This window comes from Enhydra lutris, unplaced genomic scaffold (genome assembly GCF_002288905.1).
Source record: "Enhydra lutris kenyoni isolate GAN:26980312 unplaced genomic scaffold, ASM228890v2 scaffoldscaffold3, whole genome shotgun sequence".
Lineage (NCBI taxonomy): Eukaryota > Metazoa > Chordata > Mammalia > Carnivora > Mustelidae > Enhydra > Enhydra lutris.
The window spans coordinates 70,107,727-70,132,050 of record NW_019154087.1 but is presented as its reverse complement, the minus strand read 5'-3'; the positions used below and the strand labels follow the sequence as shown (position 1 = coordinate 70,132,050).

The 24,324-nt window shown below is 36.7% G+C and overlaps 1 protein-coding gene across 1 annotated transcript in view; it reads left to right on the top strand.

Moving 5' to 3' along the window:
- The first annotated feature begins 1,759 nt into the window (after positions 1–1,759).
- LOC111155065 (SWI/SNF related, matrix associated, actin dependent regulator of chromatin, subfamily a, member 5) overlaps positions 1,760–24,324 on the top strand; it is a 40,632-nt gene continuing 18,067 nt past the window's right edge. The window contains exons 1-9 of the mRNA XM_022515100.1: positions 1,760–2,404; positions 5,924–5,998; positions 10,547–10,713; positions 15,337–15,437; positions 17,369–17,469; positions 18,179–18,358; positions 19,454–19,609; positions 19,704–19,835; positions 21,260–21,328. Of these exons, the coding sequence (XP_022370808.1) occupies positions 2,228–2,404; positions 5,924–5,998; positions 10,547–10,713; positions 15,337–15,437; positions 17,369–17,469; positions 18,179–18,358; positions 19,454–19,609; positions 19,704–19,835; positions 21,260–21,328 (1,158 nt within the window). The 5' untranslated portion in view covers positions 1,760–2,227. The remainder of the gene's footprint in view (positions 2,405–5,923; positions 5,999–10,546; positions 10,714–15,336; positions 15,438–17,368; positions 17,470–18,178; positions 18,359–19,453; positions 19,610–19,703; positions 19,836–21,259; positions 21,329–24,324) is intronic.

The following is a 24,324-nucleotide window of genomic DNA, read 5'->3' as shown; positions in this document are numbered from 1 at the left end:
TCTCATACAGGTTTCATATACTCACATGAGAAACTCACAGTATAAATGCATATGTTAAGACAATTGCCATTTTAAAGACAATTTTATTTCTTGCTTCTTTTGCTATTTATTGCTTTCCTTAAACGTTCTCAGACTTAAGATCTTTCCATTTATATACTTACATATATTTTTAGGGTTTCCAAACCAGGACCCATCACTATAAAGTGGTGAATTATTCTGAATATTAAATAAATGTTATATACTATTTAACAATGTCAATATTAAATAAATTATCAAATAACTATTGGAGTGTCTATATGTCAGACACCACTCTAGACACTACCTTTTACCCTTCCACCCAAACATTTTTTAGGTAAAAGAATATTTTTTAATATTAAAAATAAGTTTTATCATATAATAATATACAAATTCATTTTAGAAAAATTAAAAATACAGACAAAAAGAATTAGGAAACAAACACTAGTAAGACTTTCTATATTTTTATGAATCCTTCCAATTTTTTTCTTAAGATTTTTAAGATTTTATTTATTTATTTGACAGAGAGATAGAGAGAGAGCACAAGCACGCAGAGCGACAGGCAGAGAAAGAGGAATCCGGGACTTGACCCCAGGATTGAGCAGAAGGCAGACGCTTAACCGACTGAGCTATCCAGGCGCCCCAATATCCTTCCAAATTTTATGTATATTTTTGAACTGTTACATTTTTTTCAATTAACACTATGTAATAAACATTCTTCTATATTAATGGTTGTTAAAGGGTTAATAATAGTTCATTTTGTGGGTGTATAATAATTTTAAAATCACAGTTCGATGTTGGCTACAGCCCATTGGTAGCTTTTCGAGTTACACGTGAAGACTATGTTGAATGTCATTGCAGTAATTAACCAGTTAGCTCAAACCTTAGCTCTTGAAAAGTGTGTCTCCTTTATTGAATAAACATTGATAGAATACCTGACATTGGATGCAAAGATGAGTAAGAGCTTGTGCAGTGCAGATAACAACTTACTGTAATATTCAGATTTGTTATCAAATAGAAAACAATATGCTTAAATTCTGCAGTAAACGGATGCGCGTGACCCTTAGGCTGCGTTGAAGAAAGCCCAAGGCAATGTACAAGACAGTGATTGCTTGCCACATATCTTATGGAGAAAAGTACTTTTTATTTAATATTTGGTGGTTGAGAAAAGATACAACCCACCGTTCTCTTCCTTGATTACTCGTTTCTCACTCCCATGGCCGGGTGCAGTTTGCTTACTTTTAGTGTATAACTCTGGAAGAAATACAGTCTAGCTTTGTATCGAAGTAGAAAAATTTAGAAACGACTAATACAGCTAACATGGGAAGACAAAAGAAAAAAAAAATCACACTAACGGAAACTTGTCCTCAGAAGACCAAAAAAAGACGTCACTTGGGCTAACCATAACGTCAAAGCTTGATGGCATCACCCCTATAAGCGGAGGCGGTAAAGTGTTAAGGTCCGCATAGGCCTCCATATTTCAGTAGACGGCGCAAAACCTGGGCGAGTTTCCAGGTGGTGCCACCGACCCCCTCAGGGCCCAGAAGACAGGACCAACAACCACAGCCGTTAGGAACCGCGGTCTCGTCACGCCTGAGAGCGAACGCGCAAACCTATGTCCCCAAGCACTCCCCTGAGGCCCCGCCCACTCCTCGCCCCAGAGCCCGCTGGGGGCCCGGGGGGCGTGGCCAAGGGCGGGGCAAGGAGAACGCGCAAGCGCACCAGAACCTAATCAATTAGCCAACTATTAATCTCGCGAGGGTTGAAAGTCGGTGGCGTAGGTGGTTGTCCTGGATGCTGGCGAGATAGGTGAATTCTCCCAGAGGAAGAAAAGGAGGCGGCGAAGCTGGTTCCCGGCGTCGGTCTCTCTTTCGCTTTCCTTTCGCCTAACTCCAACTCTCCGCCCTCCCGTAACTCAACCCGCCTTCCCTGACCTCAGTGACCCAGGTGGCCCCGCCCACTCTCGTCGACGTGATTCCCGCCGTGAGGTAAGCGCCGGTCGAATCCCGAGCCCGGCGGAAGAGGAGGCTGACGAAAGGGGGAGGCTGCTGGGCCCGGCTTAGGCTCGTAGCGGACCCGCAGCGCAGGGGGGCATTCGGGTGGTCCTCTCGCTCCTCCGTCAGCTCGTGGCGACGTAACCACCGAGGCCTAGGCCTCCTCATCTCTGCCGAGCCGGGCCTCAGGCAGCAGCGGGTTACGCAGACGGAACATCATGTCGTCCGCGGCCGAGCCTCCGCCACCCCCGCCTCCGGAGAGCGCGCCTTCCAAGCCCGCAGCCTCGGCCGCCAGCAGCGTGAGCAACAGCAGCAACAAAGGCGGCCCGGAGGGCGTCGCGGCCCAGGCGGCTTCGTCTGCGGCTGGCTCCGGCCCCGCGGACTCCGAGATGGAGGTGAGGGTGGTTTATGGCGCGGGCAGAGGGCGCAGTGGGGAGGAGGAGCTGGTTCCCTCGCCCGGATTTTAGTGCTCAGACGCAGAGCCCTACTCTGCCCCTCCAGCATCCAAACTCGGCCTCAGACCCTTAGGATCCGGAATGATTCACTCTTGTGCCCTTGTGCTTATCCCTACCCACGCCGACTCCCATAGATTTCTGGCACTTCACATTTACATTATTTGTCTCTTCGGCGAATCTTGCCAAATCTTCCAACGCTATTATTAAACAGATATATAGATTGATTACTGAGGCCGAGCGGGACCGGCCCGGTTTTGTGTGTGTGTGTGTGTGTGTGTGTGTGTGTGTGTGTCTGGTAGACTCCCATAATTCCCTCACCCATCTCTGAATCTAGCTTTTAGTTTCCACTAAACTTGCGGGAAGGGAGAAGGAGATGCCCCTTAGTAGGGAGGGAAGGATGCGCGGGGTGGGGAGGGCGTTTAAAAGCTGCGCGTCGGAGGGCTCAGGCCTCCTTTTCTTCGTCCAGGTCCTTGCGGGGGCGGTATCTGTTCTGGGCAGAAACAATGGCTAGAGCTGGATGGCCGAATGCGCAGTGGGGATAAGCGGGGCGCAGCTGCTCCTGTGAAGGGAGAGGAGGCTCCTCCCAGGCACTGTTCCTTAGGGAGGAAAGCGACCAACGCAGCGGCAGCTGTCTTGTCTTGGGCCCCCATCTAATTTGGGTAGGGGGATGGATGAGTGAATGGATGAATTAGTGAGTCTGCGGCGGTTGACTTTCAGTCTAGCGCAATTCCTCTTTTTGGGCCTTGGCCTTTTTTTTTTTTTTTTGGAGAATTGGTACTGCTCGCTTGCCGAGCCTGCCTTCAAGGGCTGGGGTTGGCCAGAGGATGGTGACAGTGATGCGGGGGTGGAAAGTTTGGGGAGCTGCCAGGCGGGTCTCTTGGGTGTGCTCCAAGACTTTGCGAGGTCTGGGAACAAAGTGATTGCTTGCTCCTTCCAAATTTTATTCTTGGCCTTCGATCTGTTTTGAGATATTTTATAGTCGCAGCCCAAAGACTTCTGGGATTTTTCCATCCTTAGCTAGAAGGGGTGAAGGTAATACTGCTCTAAAAAAGGATCCTTGATGCAGAATTAACACAATAAGTAAATGGAAGTGCAGTTTAACATTGAAGCGTTTGTCGCACCAAAGTTTTACTTGGGCACCAGAGGTCTAATCTAGCGTGACCTCACATTATGCTAATAGTTTATAAGAGAATTTTTTGGTGATGGTAGGTTTTAGTGCAATAGGACATTGATATTCTGTACTGTTACACTTAACAGTACTGGTTTTTGTTTCACATTCTTCTCTAGTGTTGCCTGTTTTTCTTAAGGTTTTAAATGGTTCTTTTGGATTACCAGGGCTGTTTAACTTGGATTCCTGCTCCCTGGTTTAAGGGGCTTTGAAAATCTTTGGCACTGAAAGCAATTGTGCGTAAATGGACAGTTCTCTGCGAAATGCCGTCCATAGTTTTTATCAGCTTCTTAAAAGGGTCTGTCATTCAAATTTTGGAATAATAACCACTGTCTTAGTAGAGATGTTATTTAAATATCAAAGAGTAAAGCCTAAGCTGGCTTTCAGTTGCTATTTTTAAATATAAGTGGAATTAAAGTTTAAGTATGGATGTTGATGTAATAACGAGTACCAAATGAAGTCCAGGCCATATTTATTTGCCAGATGAAGAAATGGAGTCTTTTGGTAAGTAGAATCTGTGATAGGACCCAGGTCTGTCTCTGAAACTGACCCATTTCCCACATTTCTACCGTGTCATATACTTAGAAGAAGGATGTTTGACTTTTATTTCTTGAAAAATGACTTAGTTATACCTTTTTGGTATAGGAGCATGAGTAATTTCATCTTTTATCAGTTTCTTCACTGACCAGTTTTAGTTTCGATTGTTTTTTCTTCATGTTATAGTTGATTTAAAAAAAATTTTAAGGTAAATGTACATTTAGTCTTTTTTTGTAACTGAATTGGGAAATCATTGAGGTTCACTGATAAATACTAGGTTTAAGAGTGTATATGTAATATATCTGGCAATCTTAAATGCGTTTTTCTTGTTTGAAAGTTGAATTTGAGTTAGGTATTTTGAAAATTAGAAAATAAATGAAAGCTTGCATTCACAAATTGTTTCTGACAGGACAGACCTTCCCAGAGATATTAGTTAGTTTTCCTATGTGTTCAGATAAATTTTCATTTTCTTGTTTGAAAGTAGAATTTAAGTTGGGTATTTTGAAAATTAGAAAATAAATGAAAGCTGCATTCACAAATTGTTTCTGACAGGGCAGACTGTCCCAGAGATACTAGCTAGCTTTCCTATGTATTTGGTTAAATTTTCATTTTTCCTTGGTATTGATAAGGGAGTAATTTCATTTTTTGTTTATTATGATTTTTTTAGCAACGTGGATGGAACCTGAATTTTTGTCTTTCACTGTTGATTAGACTAATAGGTGACTATATGCCAACAGAGTAGACTGATAGGCACACTATACCAGATAATCATAGGACCTCTGTCCTGGAGTCCAAATCCTTTTTTTTTAAACTATGAAAGAAATAATGGCTACTGTTGTTTATTATGGCATATTTTGACCTTTTATGGTATCTGGTACCATTTTGTGAAGTAGGCTAGTAGGTGGCTTTATCATTTTTATTTGTGAACGCCAGAGATTCGCGATGAGCTTGAAGGTGACACAGGTGCCTAAAGATCTTAGCGATGAAGTTAGATTAGAATTTAGGTAATTTGACCTCTCAGTTCTGGTACTGTACCAACTCCAGTCCCCCAATTTTTAAATCTCAGATAACTTTATAATAGTACATATTGCCCAAGCACGGATTTGTACATTGTTAATGAAAATTATACTTTTACCAACTGTTCTTTAGTTGTTTTTTTGACAGATGAATAGAAATTAGCGGAGTAGTTGTTGCTGTTTTTGTTTGTGGCATTTTGAATGTCAGAGTGAATAAATTTGCAAGAAAGGATATTTGTTACTAATTTGTAGTTAAGAAGTACTAGATTTAGGATGCATGATAAATTTTTTGTATTGTTCCAGAAGATGGAAATCAGGGTGACTAATGATGGTGATTTCTAGGTGTATATTTATGTAGAAGCACAGCAGATACTGCAGTTAAAAGGAAACATGATTTCTTCACATTATATAATGTTTAATTTGGTTTCATAATATTTATTGAATAGAAAAAGAAACAGATTTGTTGAAAGTTATTCTATTCTAGGATGATGTAGATAATAGTTTTGTGTTTTACTCTTGGCCAAAGCCATGCAGTTTATATATTTGGGTTAAATAGGTTGTTATCATGGCATTTAGTTTTATCAAAATACTCTGTCAGATTAGATTATAGCCATTTAAGTATCTAGCAAGTTTGGGATAGAAATGCATTACTTAGAATATGGTTTGAGCAGAAACTAGTTTAATAATGGTGTGTTAACTATTTTTGAAGAACAATCCATGATTTTTCCCTCCTACCAGGAAGTATTTGATGACGCATCTCCTGGAAAGCAAAAAGAAATTCAAGAACCAGATCCTACCTATGAAGAAAAAATGGTATGCTCTAGGTATAAATAGAGTCTGTAATAACTTTTATTTAGGTGATTGAATGGACCAAACTTCTGCATTTAATTTTTATAGTTGAGTCACAGATATCCCACGGAAATATGTGTAACATGGGATACTCTAATTTTTGTTACTTGCCCGTGTAAAGCATATAGAGAAATATTACATGAACATACCTAATAGTATTATAGAAATGTATGGGATATGTTCCTCCCCTTTATTTTCAGATTTAGTGTCAGGGAGTGAGGTGAGTAAAAGACCGCAGAGGTAGTTATTCAAGTTGTATTCTGCCTCTGTTCTTCTATTCCACTGGGTACAAAGACAATAATATATGCTCCTTGCCACAGCTTTTTTACAATATGGGTGAGATTTTTTTCAAAAAAAGCACATGATGGTGTTATACTTAAATCCTCAAAGACCCAGCTCGCATTTCATACCTTAGGAAACTTTTTTTTAGCATGACTTAACCATAACCTACGAAGAGCTTTAAACTTAAATTCAGATTCAGTAGTCATTATGGCTAATAGCAAATGCTTACTATGTACTAGGCCCTTTTGTGAGTGCTTTATGTGCATTAAACTCATTTAATTGTACTGAAATCTTAAAAAGTTAAAATAACATGTTAAATAATAGTATCACTATGCAATATAACTGCTGTGCTCTTTAAGAGTAAAAAGTTTCTTTATGTATCTTTATCTAGATCAATATCTGATATGTAATATATTTTATCCAGTATTTTTTGAAACTTGCTTTCTCTTCAACCTTTGATCTTCTCTTCAAGATCAGTAGATATTTTTGAATCTCTTACATAGTTGCAAAATCCTAAAAATATATGCATTTTTGAACATATGATATATATATGCATACGTAATGTACCTGATAAACACGGTAATATGTAAAATATAAGTGTCACTATTTTTATTTTTTATTTTAATTCCAGTGTAATTACTGTATAGTGTTATATTAGCTTCAGGTGTACAATACAGTTACTCACTAATTCTGTACGTTACTTAGTTCTTATCACCTATTTCACTCCCTCTGGTTCTGTATATTTAAGAGTCTGTTTTTTTCTCGTTGTGTTTCTTAAATTTGCATACAAGTGAAATCATAGGGTATTTGTCTTTCTCTGACGGATTTATTTCACTTAGCATTACACTTTCTAGATCCCATCCATGTTGTGAATGGCAAGATTTCATTAAATGACATTATATAGGATTTCTGTTATATTTTATATATGTGTATATCTGTAATTGTCCTATATCTTTTTTTTGCTCTCAGACTTAAGAAAAAGATGTATTTGCCAGCTCTACTTTTCCCATCGTTTCCTCATACCCTTCACAATTTATGTTCTGTTGTTAACACTGTATTAGTAGATCTAATTTCCAATTTATAGCTTAATTTTACTGTCATTCTTCATCTCACTTGTGTCTAATATTGTTGACCACTCCTCAGAATTTTCACTTTCCTTGAGAGATCTTTTTTCCTTGATGATACCTTATTTACTTGACTGTTCCTTTGTTCTCCTTCATCATATCCTAAACATTTCTTCTCAGATAGTTCAATCCTTGTCATTGGCTTTCTTTTTCCTTTCTTTTTTTTTTTTTTTTTTTTTTTTTTAGGATTTTATTTTTAAGTAACATGGGGCTCAGATTCAACCAGATCAAGAGTCACATGCTCCACTGGCTGAACCAGCCAGGTGACTCTGTCATTGGTTTTCTTTAAACTGAAGCCTTCTCAGTATTTATCTCTAGCCCAGATACTTCCAGCCATTGTATTATTAACATTTGTTTGGTGGACATTTAAGTCCTTTTGGTATTTCTTAGGAATATCCAAAATTGAATTTATTTTCTCTACTTCACATATGTACTTAGTGTTATCTCAGTCAATGTTAATATATACCCAAGCTGTCCATGATGGCACTTCATAATATTAGTAGTCTTGCAAGTTCAACCTCATAAATACTTCCTTCCCCCCACTGCCCCCCATTGCCCTATTCAGTATTCTTTAATTGCATGGGTTATTTTGTTGGCTTCTATATTTGTTTCCTTTTTAATGATCTGGCCTCTTCCAAATCTCTTCATATATCTCTTCCAAGTTTTTCAGTTTCCTAGTTATTTCCTTTTTCACCAGTCATGATCTTGATTTCTTTTAAGCAAGTTCCCCTATCATCTGCCAGTTTCAAACCATAGGTAAGTCTCAGTATCCACTCTTCATTCTTAAACCAAGGATGCTGAGTACTACTTGAGAAAACTAAATAATAGTGCTGATCGGTACCAGAATAAATTTATGGTTTTTATACTCTTTTAGGCTTTCAGTATTTATTTTGCAACAGTCCATTTAGCTATGTAAAAACGTTACTGCTCTGGATAAACTTGTTATTCCATTTCTGCCACCCTTATTTTCAGGCTTCTTCCACAAATAATTATAGGCCTATTTTCAGTTTATTTCTTATTTCCGAATATGTATGGCCTATACCTGGCCTGTGTCATTTTCTCCTGTCTCAGAGAAAGAAGCTGGTTTTAAGCTATTGATTTTAATCTTTCATTTGATTTTATGATTTATTTCCTTCAGGTTCCTAATCTTATTCTGTTGTTTCTACTTTTTAAGGATCTGTTAGTTTTTTCCTTTCTCTTTAAGATCGCAGATCATTTTTATTTTAATATTCTTATTCTAAACCAGGTCTTTGCCTTTTTTTCCTTCAACCTTTGCTATAATTCTGCTGAAAGCTTATTCTTTAAATGTTCTGAACTCCTTGGTTCTTTGCAACTAGTTTATAATCCCACTACCACTTGGATGAACCATTGGTGAGAATTTTGAAATCATTGACAGTTGTGTAGAACTGTGGTGAAATTATACTTAATTCCTTAAGGCAGTAGTTCAAAACCTGATTGTGTAGAAGGTCTTGGATATTTTGTTCTGATGGGTCATGAAGCGCAGTTTGAAAATCCTAGAACATCAAGAGCCATTAAAGGTTTTTGAAAATTAGAGACATGTGATCTAACAATGGGGGCGGGGGAGCACCCCTTTTCTGTTGAAACATCATGTCTTGGGATTTTCCTGGTCATCCCTATTAAAATTTTAGTGCCATTCCAGTTCCTTTTACCCTGCTTTATCTTCTGAGCATTTATTACCTTTGACACAATCTCAAATAATCCCTAAGGTTTATTTTTGATATTGGACTATAATAGAAAAAAATGTGCCTTTTCTGATAGGTACACAAAAGTAGTTGTTGAATTAAACAACTATTTAAGAAGATATTTATTGAAACTTTTGAAAGAAGTGAAGAATACGTAGTGACTTTTGATACTGCAGAATAGGTTTTGCCTTAAAATGTCTAGCTCTGACCTGTCTGAATTAATTTCTAGCTTACTTATTTTGATTCCAAACATAATTATAATAATTGAATAGACTTTTTCAGGCCCAATATGTTATAGTTGTATGTTCTTGGCTTTTTTATTATATATGCATTAAGAAACGAAATACTGCAAAATACATGTAGGTAATCTTAGTACTTTAAAAAAGTTTGTAATCTTCAAAAACAAAAAACTGAAGCATGTCTTTAGGAAATTATCGTGGAGAAGCATGCTGATTTCAAGGATCTTAAGGTTTTTTTGATTCATATTCCATTCTTTTAGTGTGATAATAGGGAACATTTCAAAGTGGCAGATGTTAGATGTGAAAGGAAGGAATAGTATTAACTGCATTGGGTTAATGAATATTTCATGACCTTAATAGATTTTTTTAAAGATTTTATTATTAGAGAAAGCACGAGGGGAGGGAGAGGTAGAAGCAGACTCTGATGTGGGGCTCAGTCCCAGGACCCCGAGATCATGACCTGAGCCGAAGGCAGTTGCTTAACCAACTGAGCCACCCAGGTGACCCCCCCCACCCTTTTTTTTAAGTAAGCCCAGTGCCTGGTGTGGATCTTGAACTCCACAGCTCTGAGATTGAGAGTCATGTGCTGTACCACTGAGACATCCAGGTACCCCTTAATAAATGTTTTTTTAACTTGATACCTTTTTAATATTTGGCACAGCTGAACTGATAAATGATCAGTGCAATTTCCCCATTTCTGAAAAACTTCACTTGTATTGAACAATGTCTTAATTTTTTGATATTTTATGGCCCACTATATTGATGTATAATTGACATATGACAGTTTCAACTTTAAATCAGTGAGTTTTGGCAGATTCATGCCATCAGCCACCTTACAGTCATGATGTAGGACAGTTCTGTTATTCCCTAAAAAGTTTGCTCTTGTTTTTATCCCCTTGACACTTCGGATCTGCTTTCTATCACAAGCTGTAATTTTGTGTAAGTGGAATCATAGTATGTAGTCTTTCTCTGGCTTCTTTAACTTAGTATGATGCTGTGGTGGTGTTTTTGTATAACGCTATTGCAACTCATCTGTGTTGTTGCATGTTTCAGTAATTTATTCCTTTTTATTGCTGAGTTCATTGTATAGAGGCATGTTGAAACTTTGATTTCTGAAGTTATATTAATATTCTGATAAAACATGTCTTAAAACTTTTTTTGCAGCAAACTGACCGAGCAAACAGATTTGAATATTTATTAAAGCAGACAGAGCTGTTTGCACATTTCATCCAGCCTGCTGCTCAGAAGACTCCAACCTCACCTTTGAAGATGAAACCAGGGCGCCCACGAATAAAAAAGGATGAAAAACAAAACTTGTTATCGGTTGGCGAGTGAGTAATAGTTTATACTTCATAGTTGAAACATTTATTTTTGATAATCTTCATTAGAGGCATAAAATCACTTCATTAAAAAAAATCATTTTAGGGGCGCCTGGGTGGCTCAGTGAGTTAAAACCTCTGCCTTCGGTTCACGTCATGATCCTAAGATCCTGGATTGAGCCCCTCATCGGGCTCTCTGCTCAGCAGGGAGCCTGCTTCCCTTCCTCTCTCTGCCTGCTTCTCTGCCTACTTGTGATCTCTGTCAAATAAATAAATAAAATCTTAAAAAAAAATCGTTTTAGGGGTGTTACTTATTTGGCCCCAGTTGGCTTAACGGGATGTAGACATACGTGTATAAATAAGAATAATGTGTAATGCTTTAGCTTTATGGCATTATCCTGTTTATGGAATTCAGGTGTTATCTATTCCTTGGAGAGGAAACAAATGTAGAGGTGAAGCAGCCTGTTTAATATCACACAGAAGTAATCAGAATAATCCAAGCTTGACTTCAGGTCTGATTTGGGGTATGCTGTAGTCATAAACCACATAACATGCATCAAGGGGATTGCTTTTATCTGAAGTCTGCTTGTGTATGGAATGTTGTAATGATTTATGCCATGGCAGTTTGTTTAAAATTTTTTTTAAAAGATTTTGTTTCTTTGACACAGAGACACAGTGAGGGAAGGAACACAAGAAGAGGGCGTGGGAGAAGGAGAAGCAGGCTTCCAGCCGAGCAGGGAGCCCGAAGTGGGACTTGATCCCAGGACCCTGGGATCATGACCTGAGCTGAAGGCAGCTGCTTAAGGACTGAGCCACCCAGGCATCCCTAAAATTTTTATTACTTAATTGTCCTTCTACAAGTTGAAGTGTCAAGTTGTATGCTGCCCTTAGGTGGTTGTTTAAAACATAAAATAACTCTTACATGTTCAGCTTATAAATACTTTTTTGGAATTTTTGTGCTGGTTGGGTGATTAAGATGTTTAGTTATAACTGAAAGATTTGATATTAATAGCTGTAGGGTAATTTCAATTCCCTGGAATGACCATGTAATTCCCAAAGCGAAAAATGGAAAATAATCAGTAATTAAATCCACTAGATTATCTAAAAGAGGTTATTATAAACTGCTCTCAACAACGTTAAATTTACTATACAGTTTATGGAAACACAGAAGCACGAGCTGTACCTTGAAGGGATTTTCATCAGAAAGCATGAACATACCTTAATCTTTTTTTTTTTTTTTTTTTAAGATTTTATTTACTTGTCAGAGAGAGCACAAATCCCCATTTGTGTCAGGCAGAGGGAGAAGCAGACTCCCTGCTGAGCAGGGAGCCCCATGTGGACTCTATCCCAGGACCCTGGGATCCTGACCTGAGCTGAAGGCAGACACTTAACTGACTGAGCTACTCAGGTGTCCCATAATACCTTAATCTTATATGGGGTATTCCACTCATATATTTTACCCCTTATCCATTGTGTATAACCAGAGTGCTTTTGTTTTAATACTTAGAGAATTCCTAAAAGGGACATTTGCACTTCAGATGTATTTAAATTGTTCAGACTTGTGAAGTTTGGCGCTATTTATTTGTATTTTTATTTTTTACTTAAAAATTTAAAAATTTTTTTGAGAGAGAGTGGAAGCAGGGGGAGGGGCAGAGGGAGGGAGAGAGAGAGAATCTCAATCAGGTTCCATGCCCAGTAGGGAGCTGGATGCAAGGCTCTATCTCAAGACCCCGAGATCATGACCTGAATCAAAATCGAGTCAGCTGAGCCACCGGGCACCCCTTGCAGCTATTTAAATGGCATCTGGTCTCCTGCTCTAGAAATGCCAAGTACTATAGTGGATATTTATGATACAGGTAGTTAATAGGTTTCCATGAGGAGAAACAGCTTTAAGATTATGTAAGATAAAGGTATTCTGTAGTAAATATATAATAAATTGTTCAGCTTGTTCTTACTGGTGTTATTGGGGGAAAAGGAGTCTTGGTTAACAGATTTTTTTCTCTATCCTTCAAGCCATCTGAAGTGGAAAGTTAGCTTATGCAAAGTAATTAGGGTGATGGTACTGTCCTTAAGTATAAGAACTATATGTTTTTCTGTTCCTTCTATGATTCAGTGAACCCTCAATTTGAAACAATAAGCTCACTCCAGCCTTTATCTTCAGTTTTATAACCATAATAATACCATCTTGATAATAGACTGTGAGATTTTATTTTTAAAAAAAGTTAAAGTTCTTTCCTAGTTTGGGGAGAATAAATTAGAATTGAGGGTCATCTTTATACTAAGTTTCATATGGTTAGAATGTAGAGAAGTATGAGAAATAACATACTAAGACATTCTAATTTGAAGCATATAAAACAAGCAAGAATATTCTTGCATTTATTTACTGTCTTGGTCTGAGTTTCTGAGGAATGCTTTTTTTGAGAAGACTGATTATCCTCTTCCATCAAGCATGTAGTTTTGGTAGAAATCAAGCTATAAATTAGACGTACTCTTTTCTAATTTAAATAAAAATATTTGTTGAAAGTAATGAAGGTACAAAATTGGAAGCTTCAGAATTAGAGTGTAAGTACTTTTTACTAACCTGAGCCCTTTAGAGATTAAGAAATTTGGCAATATTAGAACTGCAGAAAATTAGTTTTTAAGGGGGAATGTACCAACTCTCTTGGGATGAAGAATCTGAGCATTTCCAAAAAGCTTTGAGTAATTCTGATAAATCTCTGGCTTAAGAGTCAATTACTTGAAGATGACAGTCCTGCCATTCTGTAGGAAGAGCAGTCCAGAGGACATCTGAGGTAGGGGAGCTGGGCAGCATGTTTAAGCACCTGGATCTAGCCATGCCTGAAGCTATGAATTCCTAGACTTTCCAGTAACATGAATCAATACATCCCCTCTTATATAACTGTAAGCTGACTTGAGTGGATTTTCTGCCCCTTAAGAAAGTATCCTGCCTAAACTTCCTGAAGGAATAAATTCTGCCCTAGGAAGTCTGTGGTAACTACATCTGAGGATGCTTGTAAATTGATTTCTTGGGGCACCTGGATGGCTCAATCAGTTAAGCGTCTACTTTTGGCTCAGGTCATGATTCCAGGGTCCTGGGATGGAGCCCACATTGGGCTCCCTGCTTGTGGGAAGCCTGCTTCTCCTTCTCTTCCCCGCTCATGCTCTCTCTCTCAAGTAAAATCTTAAAAACAAAACAAACAAAAAAGAGTCATTGCTTGAGCACTAAGTATTTTGCATGTTCTGCAGCTTTTGGTGAAAGTTGTAGTTTTTACTCATTTTAAAATACAGTACATTCTTTTTTTTTTTTTTTAATATTTTATTTATTTATTTGCCAGAGAGAGAGAGAGATCACATGTAGTCAGAGAGGCAGACAGAAAAGGGGGAAGCAGGCTCCCTGCTGAGCAGAGAGACCCTTGCGGGGCTCGATCCCAGAACCCTGAGATCATGACCTGAGCCGAAGGCAGAGGCTTAACCCACTGAGCCACCCAGGCGCCCCAAAACACAGTACATTCTTAATAGAAGCATGGTTGACACTCAATGTTACATTAGTTTCAGGGGTACAACAGTGATTCCACAGTTCTATATATTATGCTATACGTTTATCATAGTGAAAGTTTTTTTTTTTTTTTAATTTTTGAGTATAGTTGATGTGAAGTGTTACATTAGTTTTAGGTGTACAGCTTAGTGTGATTTTACAAGTTTATACATTCTGCTATGTTCATCACAAGTGTAGCTGCCATCTGTTCTAGTACATTGCTGTTGCCACATTATTATTGTATTCCTGTGTTCTGCTTTTTATTCCTGCGACTTAGCATTCCATAACTGGAGGGTTGTATCTCTCTCTCCCCATTTGCTCAGTGCCCACCCCCTCCTCCGCCACCCGTCTTCCCCCCTGGTAGCCATCAGCTGTCTGTGTTTATAGTTCTGATTTTGCTTTTTGTTAATTCCTTTTTTATTTTACATTTCATATATGAGTGAAGTCATATATTTGTCATTCTCATTCTGACTTATTTCACTTAGCATAATACCCTCTAGGTCTATCCATGTTGTCTCCAGTGGCACAGTCTCATCCTTCTTAAAGTTGTAGTTAAGAGTTGCCTAGGTGGTGCAGTGGGTTGAGTGTCCTGTTCTTGGGTTTCAGTTCAGGTGTGATCTCAGGGTTTTTAGATGGAGCCCTGCATTGGACTCTGAGCTCAGTGTAGAGTCTGCTTTTTTTCTTCTCTCTCCCTTTGCCCCTACACTCTGCACTCACTCACTCTCAAATAAAAAAAAAAAAAAAAAGTTTCGGTTTTTAAAATGTGATATTTGGAGCTATTTTCTGGCAGAAATACTTAAAAAGGTAACTTTAAATTAGAGGTTATGAGATTTTTCTAACGGTAGTTCCTTGAAATGAGATTATTCCATTACCTCAGGTGTTACTCTGTTTTAACAATTGTACGTATATCTTAGCCATGTAAAATGTTTCAGGTTTAAGTTTACTAATAATTCGTACTGTTCCACTTTTCTAGCATTAATTTAAATGCCTCTTAAAAATTATTGTGGAATCTTGGTCAGCCACTTAACTATTTTGTTGAAATAGTAACTGTAGTTAAAGTTTGAAGTGCTAATCAATTGATTTCATTTTGAACTTGACAGCTACCGACATCGTAGAACAGAGCAAGAGGAAGATGAAGAACTATTAACAGAAAGCTCTAAAGCAACCAATGTTTGCACTCGATTTGAAGATTCTCCATCATGTATGTTGTATACATATTTATAACTACTTGATTTTTTTAAAATGCCCTTTTGAGACATCCTTTGGTTAAAGTTTTATTTGTCTTGGCTGTAATTTATAAAGGGAATTTATAGTAATCTTTTGAAATTTATTGATTGTGAAACCAGATTTTTTTTATGGAAATGGTAGTATATTTGTATGATAGCGGTGCTATATTTCAAAGGGGCATAAAATGCCTTTGTGTTTCTATTGTTGCCTGAATGTATATGTAAAACTAGTAATAGTTTCTGCCCTATATTTGCCCCTGATTAAAAAAACGTAATGTTTAAAAAAAGCACTTCATGAAGACTTCTGTTAACTGATGTCAAGATTTTGTATTAGTTTGTTTTAAATTTTTTTTCTGAAATATTTGTTATTAATGGTTTTCCAAAGGAAAACTTGGGTAACCAGGTTTTTGAGTTTTACTTCTGTATAATCTTGATAGTCTGGCGGCACATTTGTCTTTACTGCAGCCTAGCATTTTTTTCCTGATCTTCCTCTTTCTTACTTGGTAATTGATTTGTGTGATCGAAGTGGTTGTGAACAACAGAAATTTAGAAAGATCAATATAGGACATACAATTTCGACTTGTTTAATTAACTGTAACTTTAACTCTTAATAAGTTGAACTTCAGGCAAGACAGTATCTTGGTTAGAAATTCAGCAGTTTGTTTAAAGTATTTATCTTCAGATGTTTTTTGGTTATGGAATACCCAGTTTCCATTTTCTTCATGAAGTTAGAGACTAAAGCCAGGTATATGGTACAAGGGAGGAAGGAAGTTTGAATTGTTTGTATTACCTCTTTCTCATGATCCTACATTGTAACTAGTTTTCCCAGTATTGGTTACCTTTTCATTTTAAAGCAGTGTTTTTTGAAAGGTGATGGGGTACAGGCGTGCATGTTAAAAAAAATCTGGTGATTGTGATGTATATACTTAGTAATTATTCTGAGGTGGGAAGTGTGTAGTAAACCCCAAAAGAGATACTGTTTCTCTTTACAGGACCTGTTGAACTTAGAAAAATAAGTAAGTAAGTTCTAGTTCTACCAAGTTCTTGGTAACTTAGAGAAGGTAATGGAAAAACAGTCTCTATATATCCTGTCTTATTTCCCCTTTGTTAGGAGGAAGACTAAATCCCCAGAGAATATCTGTTTGGATTATCATGGAAGGTGGAAACAATTGGTTTAGAACCACCGGTGGGGTGCTGGGTGACTCAGTCAGTTAAGCCTTTGCCTTTGGCTCAGGTCATTCTCCCAGGGTCCTGGGATGAAGCCCCATGTTGGGCTCCCTGCTCAGTGGCGAGTCTACTCCCTCTCCCTCTGCCCTGCTCCTGCTCTCATTCTCTCTCTCTGTAAATTACAGTCTTAAAAAGAAACTTGTGGGGCGCCTGGGTGGCTCAGTGGGTTAAAGCCTCTGCTTTCGGCTCAGGTCATGGTCCCAGGGTCCTGGGATCGAGTCCCGCATCAGGCTCTCTGCTTGGCAGGGAGCCTGCTTCCCTTCCTCTCTCTGCCTGCCTCTGTGCCTGTTTGTGATCTCTGTCTGTCAAATAAATAAATAAAATCTTAAAAAAAAAACAAAAAAAACTTGTGATAACATTAAAAAAGGATATAAAGAGGTGAGTCTGTAGGACCAGTGTATGGGTAACATAGGAACTGAGTGATTGGGGTGGGTAGTCTGATGCTTTATAATTGTGGGTTTCTCCTGCCCTTCCACTTGGTTATTGTCCCTATCCGTTCACTCCTTCCCTGCTCCAGATCACAGCAGTTGCCTCTAATGACTTGGAAATTGAAGACAGAAAAGTCAGAGTAAACCTGTGTAGGTCCAAGTTAAAACTCTAATTATCAAACGAAGGGGACTGCCTTTCTGTATTTCTTAAGTCTTTAAAATGTGCATTGTGTTTTCTCTTTTATTCTTAGATGTTAAATGGGGTAAACTGAGAGATTATCAGGTCCGAGGATTAAATTGGCTCATTTCTTTATATGAGAATGGCATCAATGGTATCCTGGCAGATGAAATGGTATGTTTAGTAGTTTTTTAGAAGGCATATTTTGTAGTTTAAAGTATTTTGTACCATGAAATTTATAAAAGTTAAGATTTGATTATAATCCAGAACTGTTAGCAAACTAATCCTTTGTCAAACCTGGTTTAGTTACAGAAGCAGAATCTGTATTTTAGTTGTGAGGAATTATTATTTATGAAAGTGTGATAAATTTAAAAGTAAATACATTTTGAGAAACATTCTTTTGGTAGACTCTCATAATACACTGTTTTGGCCATTTCCCTTCACTTTTATAAAAGACGGGAGGTTAATGGATTTTTCATCAGTGATTATAGTTCTGTCTCAAAATACTTATCTTTGTTTACTATTCAGTAGATATGTAGTCAGTGTTCCAAGTTTCGATATAGCTGAAGTGCTAAAATACTTAGTTGCTTGAAAAAAGTACGGAGTCAAAAGAAATGGGTCTTAATTGTAGCTCTGCTGCATGACTTTGGGAAATTCAAACTTCTAGGCCTTATGGGTATGGTTAGTAGTACCTCTTTGTAGACTTGGGAAGATTAAAAAGCATAACACAGCTGAACTTGAAACATACCAAGTTTTTGCCATTTGTTAGCTATCATAAACCATGTAGGTGTTTTTTTTAAAATATTTTTATGTATCAGGAGGAAACACAAATATGGGTGTCTATTTTGTTTTGATTTTCATTGCTTTGTGATTCTTCTTTCAGGGCCTGGGAAAGACTCTTCAAACAATTTCTCTTCTTGGGTACATGAAACACTATAGAAACATTCCTGGTCCTCATATGGTTTTGGTTCCTAAGTCTACCTTACACAACTGGATGAGTGAATTCAAGAGATGGGTACCAACACTTAGATCTGTTTGTTTGATAGGAGATAAAGAACAAAGAGTAAGCTTTTCGTGTTTTGTTACATTTTTGATATTAAATAATTTGAATTTAGGTTTGGGGGGGACAGCTGAGGAGGGATAAAAGAGGAGTCCAGTAATAAACTTTGTTTTTACAAATATTAGTAATTTACAAATGTAATATTGTCTTAGTGGTGAAGAATCCTTTTGGAGAAAGGAGTTGTAGACTGTAGGATGCCATATGAGTGTATAATTTGTTTCTTTTACTTTGGAATTGGTTGTATAAACTCAAAGGCTATATTCTCATTCTAGAAGCAGCATTTTTGTTCTTAAAAGAAGTTTTGAGTGTGTGAATTGGTTGGAAAATTGAGGAGCCAGATTTTTTTAGATTGATGTTGCATAATGCTAATTAATAGCGTAATTTTTAAAGATGGACTGGGTCAGTTACAATATTTTGGTGAGTTGGTATGGTATTTATTGAAATAAATTAAAATGATGGTCATGACATTTTTGGGAAGGAAATAATGAAAATAATAATACTATTGAAAATACAAAGTTCAGATTTTAAAGTGTACTATATTGAAGAATAATGTATTTAATTTTGTTTTTTTATTTAGCTTCATTGCTTTTCTCCTTTTATAGATAACATTGTGTATTTTAAGTTACTAAGTTGCTTTTTATGTTTTTGAGCCCAATTTAAACCACTTTTTGCTTTAGTTTCTTCACTTGTAAAGTAAGAGTAATAATAACAAAGTTTGATATGTAAACATGAAAGGAATGAAAATGCTTAACTGCAAACCATCTTTGAGTTTTCACTCTATGGCAGAAACCACCCTCTCTTTCTAAACCTGTTTCCTAAGAATTTCAGCACCTGGTAGAAATGAAGAGAAGACGTTTAAGAGATAGTTTACTGAACTGTACACTATTTTGTCGGTTATTTTTTATTAAATGGCTTTGACACTTAGAAATGATTGATGAGATTAGTTTGAGTTGGTTCTAGATGCTTACATAGTATAGAAGAGTATCCCTTTTTAATATTTTCCATCCCCTTTTTTGTGTTAGATTACTTGTCATCAATACGTTTAATATGTAGTTCGTTTCTGCATGATGTAATTTTTTTCTCTTGCTACCTACACAGGCTGCTTTTGTCAGAGATGTTTTATTACCAGGAGAATGGGATGTATGTGTAACATCTTATGAAATGCTTATAAAAGAGAAGTCCGTTTTCAAAAAATTTAATTGGAGGTACTTAGTTATAGATGAAGCTCACAGGATCAAAAATGAAAAATCGAAGGTAATTTGGTATTTGGAAGTAAAAATCATTTGTGCCTCCATTTAGAATTTGATCATTATGTAGAATATTCTAATGATGAATTTGGTTCTTTTAGTTGTCAGAAATAGTGAGGGAATTCAAGACTACAAATCGACTATTATTAACTGGAACACCTCTTCAAAACAACTTGCATGAGCTCTGGTCACTTCTTAATTTTTTGTTGCCAGATGTCTTTAATTCAGCAGATGTAAGTATGTCTTACTGTTTTCTGGTTGGAATATTAATGTTTTTGTTTAATGCTATACATTTTTGTAATAAAATTGGTCTTTCAGCACTGCTTGAGATAATTGTTAATTTTAGCACCGCTTGAGATAATTGTTAATTTTTTACTTTAAGTAAAGTATCCTGGTGTAATGTGCCAAGTTCTTTACTTATCCTGAGAGTTTACTTTTTTGCCTTTTGATTTCAATATCATTTTATGAATCAGTTGTTTTCTGTCTCTGGAATGTCACAGATTCACATACCAAATAGGTAGTCACATTGGCTTGAATTTCAGCAGTTGTACATGGATTGCTTGTGTCCTTAAGGTATTGCTCAAGTTATTTCCCAAGTGACTTTGTTGTGAACCTCATATAGCCTGTGTTTCCCCAGGATGGTCTTCAAATTTGCTAAAGTCTGTCTAGCCATCTTTTTTTTATGGCCTAACAAGCATAGAATCTAATCTTTACCTTTTAATAGATTATTTGCCCTAATAAAAATGGTTGAGTAGATATTCAAACTATTGATTATACCTGAGCACGTAATATATAAATTAAAGTCTGTTATCAGTAATGACAGTTTTTTGCTGAACCAGAGTTCATTTTTGAACTTTGTTTCCATGGGTGGAGAGAGAGAGACGTAGTAAGAGCCTGTGCATGTGTGTGGCTTTTGAAGAGCTCAGTAAGTTCCAAAAGCGTTAATTTTGGGTTGTTGTGTTAAGGATCATTGTAAAAGAATAGAGAAATTTGCGTTCTTGGAAGACATTCAATCAATCTTAGGAAAATACTTTAGTTCTGCTTTTGTGTATTTTAATGTTTTTGTTTTAGAGATTTTTTTTTTTACTGCATTGTCACTCTAATTTGTTTAGTGATCTGTGAAAGCTTTGTTGTAGTTAACATAATTCTAAGATTATGTTTATTAACAAAGCACAAATACAAACCAGATGTGCTGAGGAGGTAAGTATATGGAAGTTATCCTTGTTCAGATCCTACCAAATACTAATGAAATGCTGGTAATTTAGTAAGTTTAATGAAAATTGGCACTGCTCTGGAAATTTCATGTTTGAGTAATCTGAGTAGCCTTGGAGAACAAACTAAAGTGATTTTAATTTTGCAGCTCTTCTAAAATAAGATTTTTCAAGAATATTAATTTTCAAATTCTATAGAACAACTTTCTAACTATTCATTATGAAACTTGTCATCTTGATGTTTTTAATCTAATTTTCAAGGTAGTTCTAATGAATTGTTAACAATGACACATGAAAAATACAGAATTGAACCAAATGATTTTTGAAGTTCACAGCTCAAATATTAATTCCAGAATTCATTGTTACATCTAACATAAATAGGGTTTTTATGTTTAATACCTGTAGTTAATATTTCTGACCTTTATTTCTTGTTTTTTTTTAACTAGGACTTTGATTCATGGTTTGATACAAACAATTGCCTTGGGGATCAAAAACTAGTTGAGAGGCTTCATATGGTAAGTGTTTTTGAATAAGGTTAAAGCAGGGACCCCCTGGGTGGCTCAGTCAGTTAAGCGTCTGCCTTTGGCTCGGGTCATGATCTCAGGGTCCTGGGATCAAGTCCCACATCAGGCTCCTTGCTCAGCGGGGAGCCTGCTTCTCCCTCTGCCTGACACTCCCCCTACTTGTGCTCTCTGTCTCTCTGACAAATAAATAAAATCTTAAAAAAAAAAAAAAAGATTAAAGCATATTTCTAATGGGAAAAATGATAGAGGGTTAAATTATTGAATTATTTTTCTGTTATAAAAAATATTGACTAGAATTAGATCTATTTGAATCCTGTTACTTAATTATTAATCTTATATTGGGGGCTGAGGGGTTGTGGAGTGTGATTTTAGTATTAGAACCTGGGATGAAATCCTAACTTAGCGAGTGGAAAAAGTAATCTAAATCTAAGAGATTTGGTTCTCAAAGGCTAAAGAGGTCCATCTTTTGTTTTTAAATCCTGCAGCTGTGTATAAGCAACTGGTAGTAGTGCATTGTGAGCAGAGTTGCTAAGTTCTTGCTGTGATACATAGCTTTTTTTACTTCTTAATGAAGATTCGCAAGTAGAAGTTGGTTGGTAGATAATTCCCAAACAGTCCAGAATATGATAGTCTGACTAGCAGAATAAATCCAAATCTTCTTGTAAGCATGGCATATAAGGCTTTTCATGACCTAACGCAAAGGTTCTTAACTTTTGACATTTCGGTTTAGGTAATTTTGAAGGGCACAGGGAAGGTGGTTTTCCTGTTTAGCAGCATTCTTGACACCTCTACCCACTACATACCAGTAATATGTCCCATTTGTGACAACCAGATATGTTGCTGGGCATTGCAGTTGTCCACTGGGGTGTCGGTCTCTTCCCTAACCCCCATGATTTAACTTTTCTGACATTCTCTAACTTCTGTTTCACTTTTTTTGTTGTTGTTGTTGTTTCACTTCTTACATCAATATAATTTATTAGAATTTCTGACCCTATTAATTTTCTGTAAACATTGAACTAATTTCAGTCTCTTTGTTTGTGCTGATCCTTTCTGCCACATCTGGTATCCCCTTTCCTGCTCTTCACTGATACCTAGTCCAACACTAGGTATAGGTATAGGTAATGTCACCTTTTCCACTGAATATACTGGGTGAATCCAACTTAGAAGCTTCTTTGTATCCCATTTTTAATTATCAAGGCAGTCTAACATAGGACTTTGCACTGGGTGTTGAAATGTTTAATTTACAGATTTTATCCTGCTGTATTGTAAACACAAAGGCAGGAAACTGGTCTTAGACATTTGTATCTCTAGCACAATGCCTGGTTCATAGTGGGTCTTTGAACAGGGGAAAAGTTAAGCCTGAATGTTTAAATACTGGTTTCTGTATAAATTAATTATAACCTACTTTAAAATTCTCATGTACTGAAATTTTATTATTTTAAATCTTTGAAGCTGATAATCTCTTAGACATCTTTGTTTCAGATTAGGTGGCATTTAGGCATGTAAGCATTCAATTTAGATTTAGAGTATGGAGTGTGTATGTAGACTTTGCTTTATTAAATAGGTACATGTATGTAAAGCAAACTAAAACAATCCACATAAGAGAATCAGCCACTTCTGGCATCGCCCTTTATTTTGTTCAGAGTAGTATGAAAATGATTATCAAATCGGGGAGAAGAGGTCTGGTAGTTATCTTTCTGTATCTGTCTTGAAAATTCCCACCTTACCTCCCTGTGGTCTCATGATGAAAAAGGGTATTCAGAATTAGCATTGGTATACTTAGGAATGAGATCATTTTTACTTAATGTATCAGTTATCTGTTATTGCAAAATACTCCCCTCTCCCACCAAAAACCCTTAATAGTATCTATTTTTAGTAATCCTAGAATTTACGGATTGGCTGGGTGGTTCCTTTGCTGGTTTTACCTGGATTTATCCAGCTACATTTACCTGGACAATTCTGGAAGAGGGTCAGTAGACCTGAAGTTCTTTGGTAACATATCTGACAGTGGATACTGGCTGTCAGCTAAGATTATCCATACTAGCTTCCTTATGTGATGACATTAGAGAAGTGTTGCTGATTGTTTTTCTCACCAGTTTTTAAATTTCTTTGTGATCGTATTTTTATAAGCTAGTGTAAATAAAACCTAGGAAGATACAAATAGAGAATCTTTAGTTTTGTAGATACTCTAAAATTTAATGAGAATGAACTACATACTACATGGGTAGGTTTTACAAACATGTTGAATAAAAGAAATGAGATAAAATGGGTGTATATTGTATAATTCTATGTATGTAAAGTTAAAAATAATAGGCAGAACTAATCTATGATGTTAAAATTTAAGGGTGGATGGTGGCTAGGAAGGTTCCAAGATGGGTTTCTGCAGTATTCTGTTTTTATCTAGGTGATAGTTGATTACGTGGGCATGTTTACTTGATTGAAATTTATTGAACTGTATAGTCATGATTTGTTCTACTTCCATAAGAAAAGGGTAGTAAAATTTTTATTGTTATTTTCATTAAGTTTTCTTTTTTTTTCTTTATTAATTTCAATATAGTTACCATATAGTGTTGTATCAGTGATTGAACAGTTCCATATATCACCTTGTGCTCATCACAAGTGCGCCCCTTAATCCTCATCACCCATTTCATTCATCCCCCACACCCAACAAAAGAGTAGTAAATTTAAAAACTAACCATAAAAACATTTTAATGTGGACCTAGCTTTAAGTACTGTTGGACAATCTACATGAAAGCACAGTAGCACCCTCCCCTCCTAGCCCCCTGGCCCCTTCTCTGCAGGTGAAACATTCCAAGATTGCCAGTGGGTACCAGAAACCACGGATAATACCGAACTCTGTATACACTTTTTTTCTTATACATACATATCTATGGTAGTTTAATTTATAAATTAGGCAGGGTAAGAGATTAACAGCAATAATTATAAAATAGAATGATTGTAATGTTATAACATAAGTTATATAAATA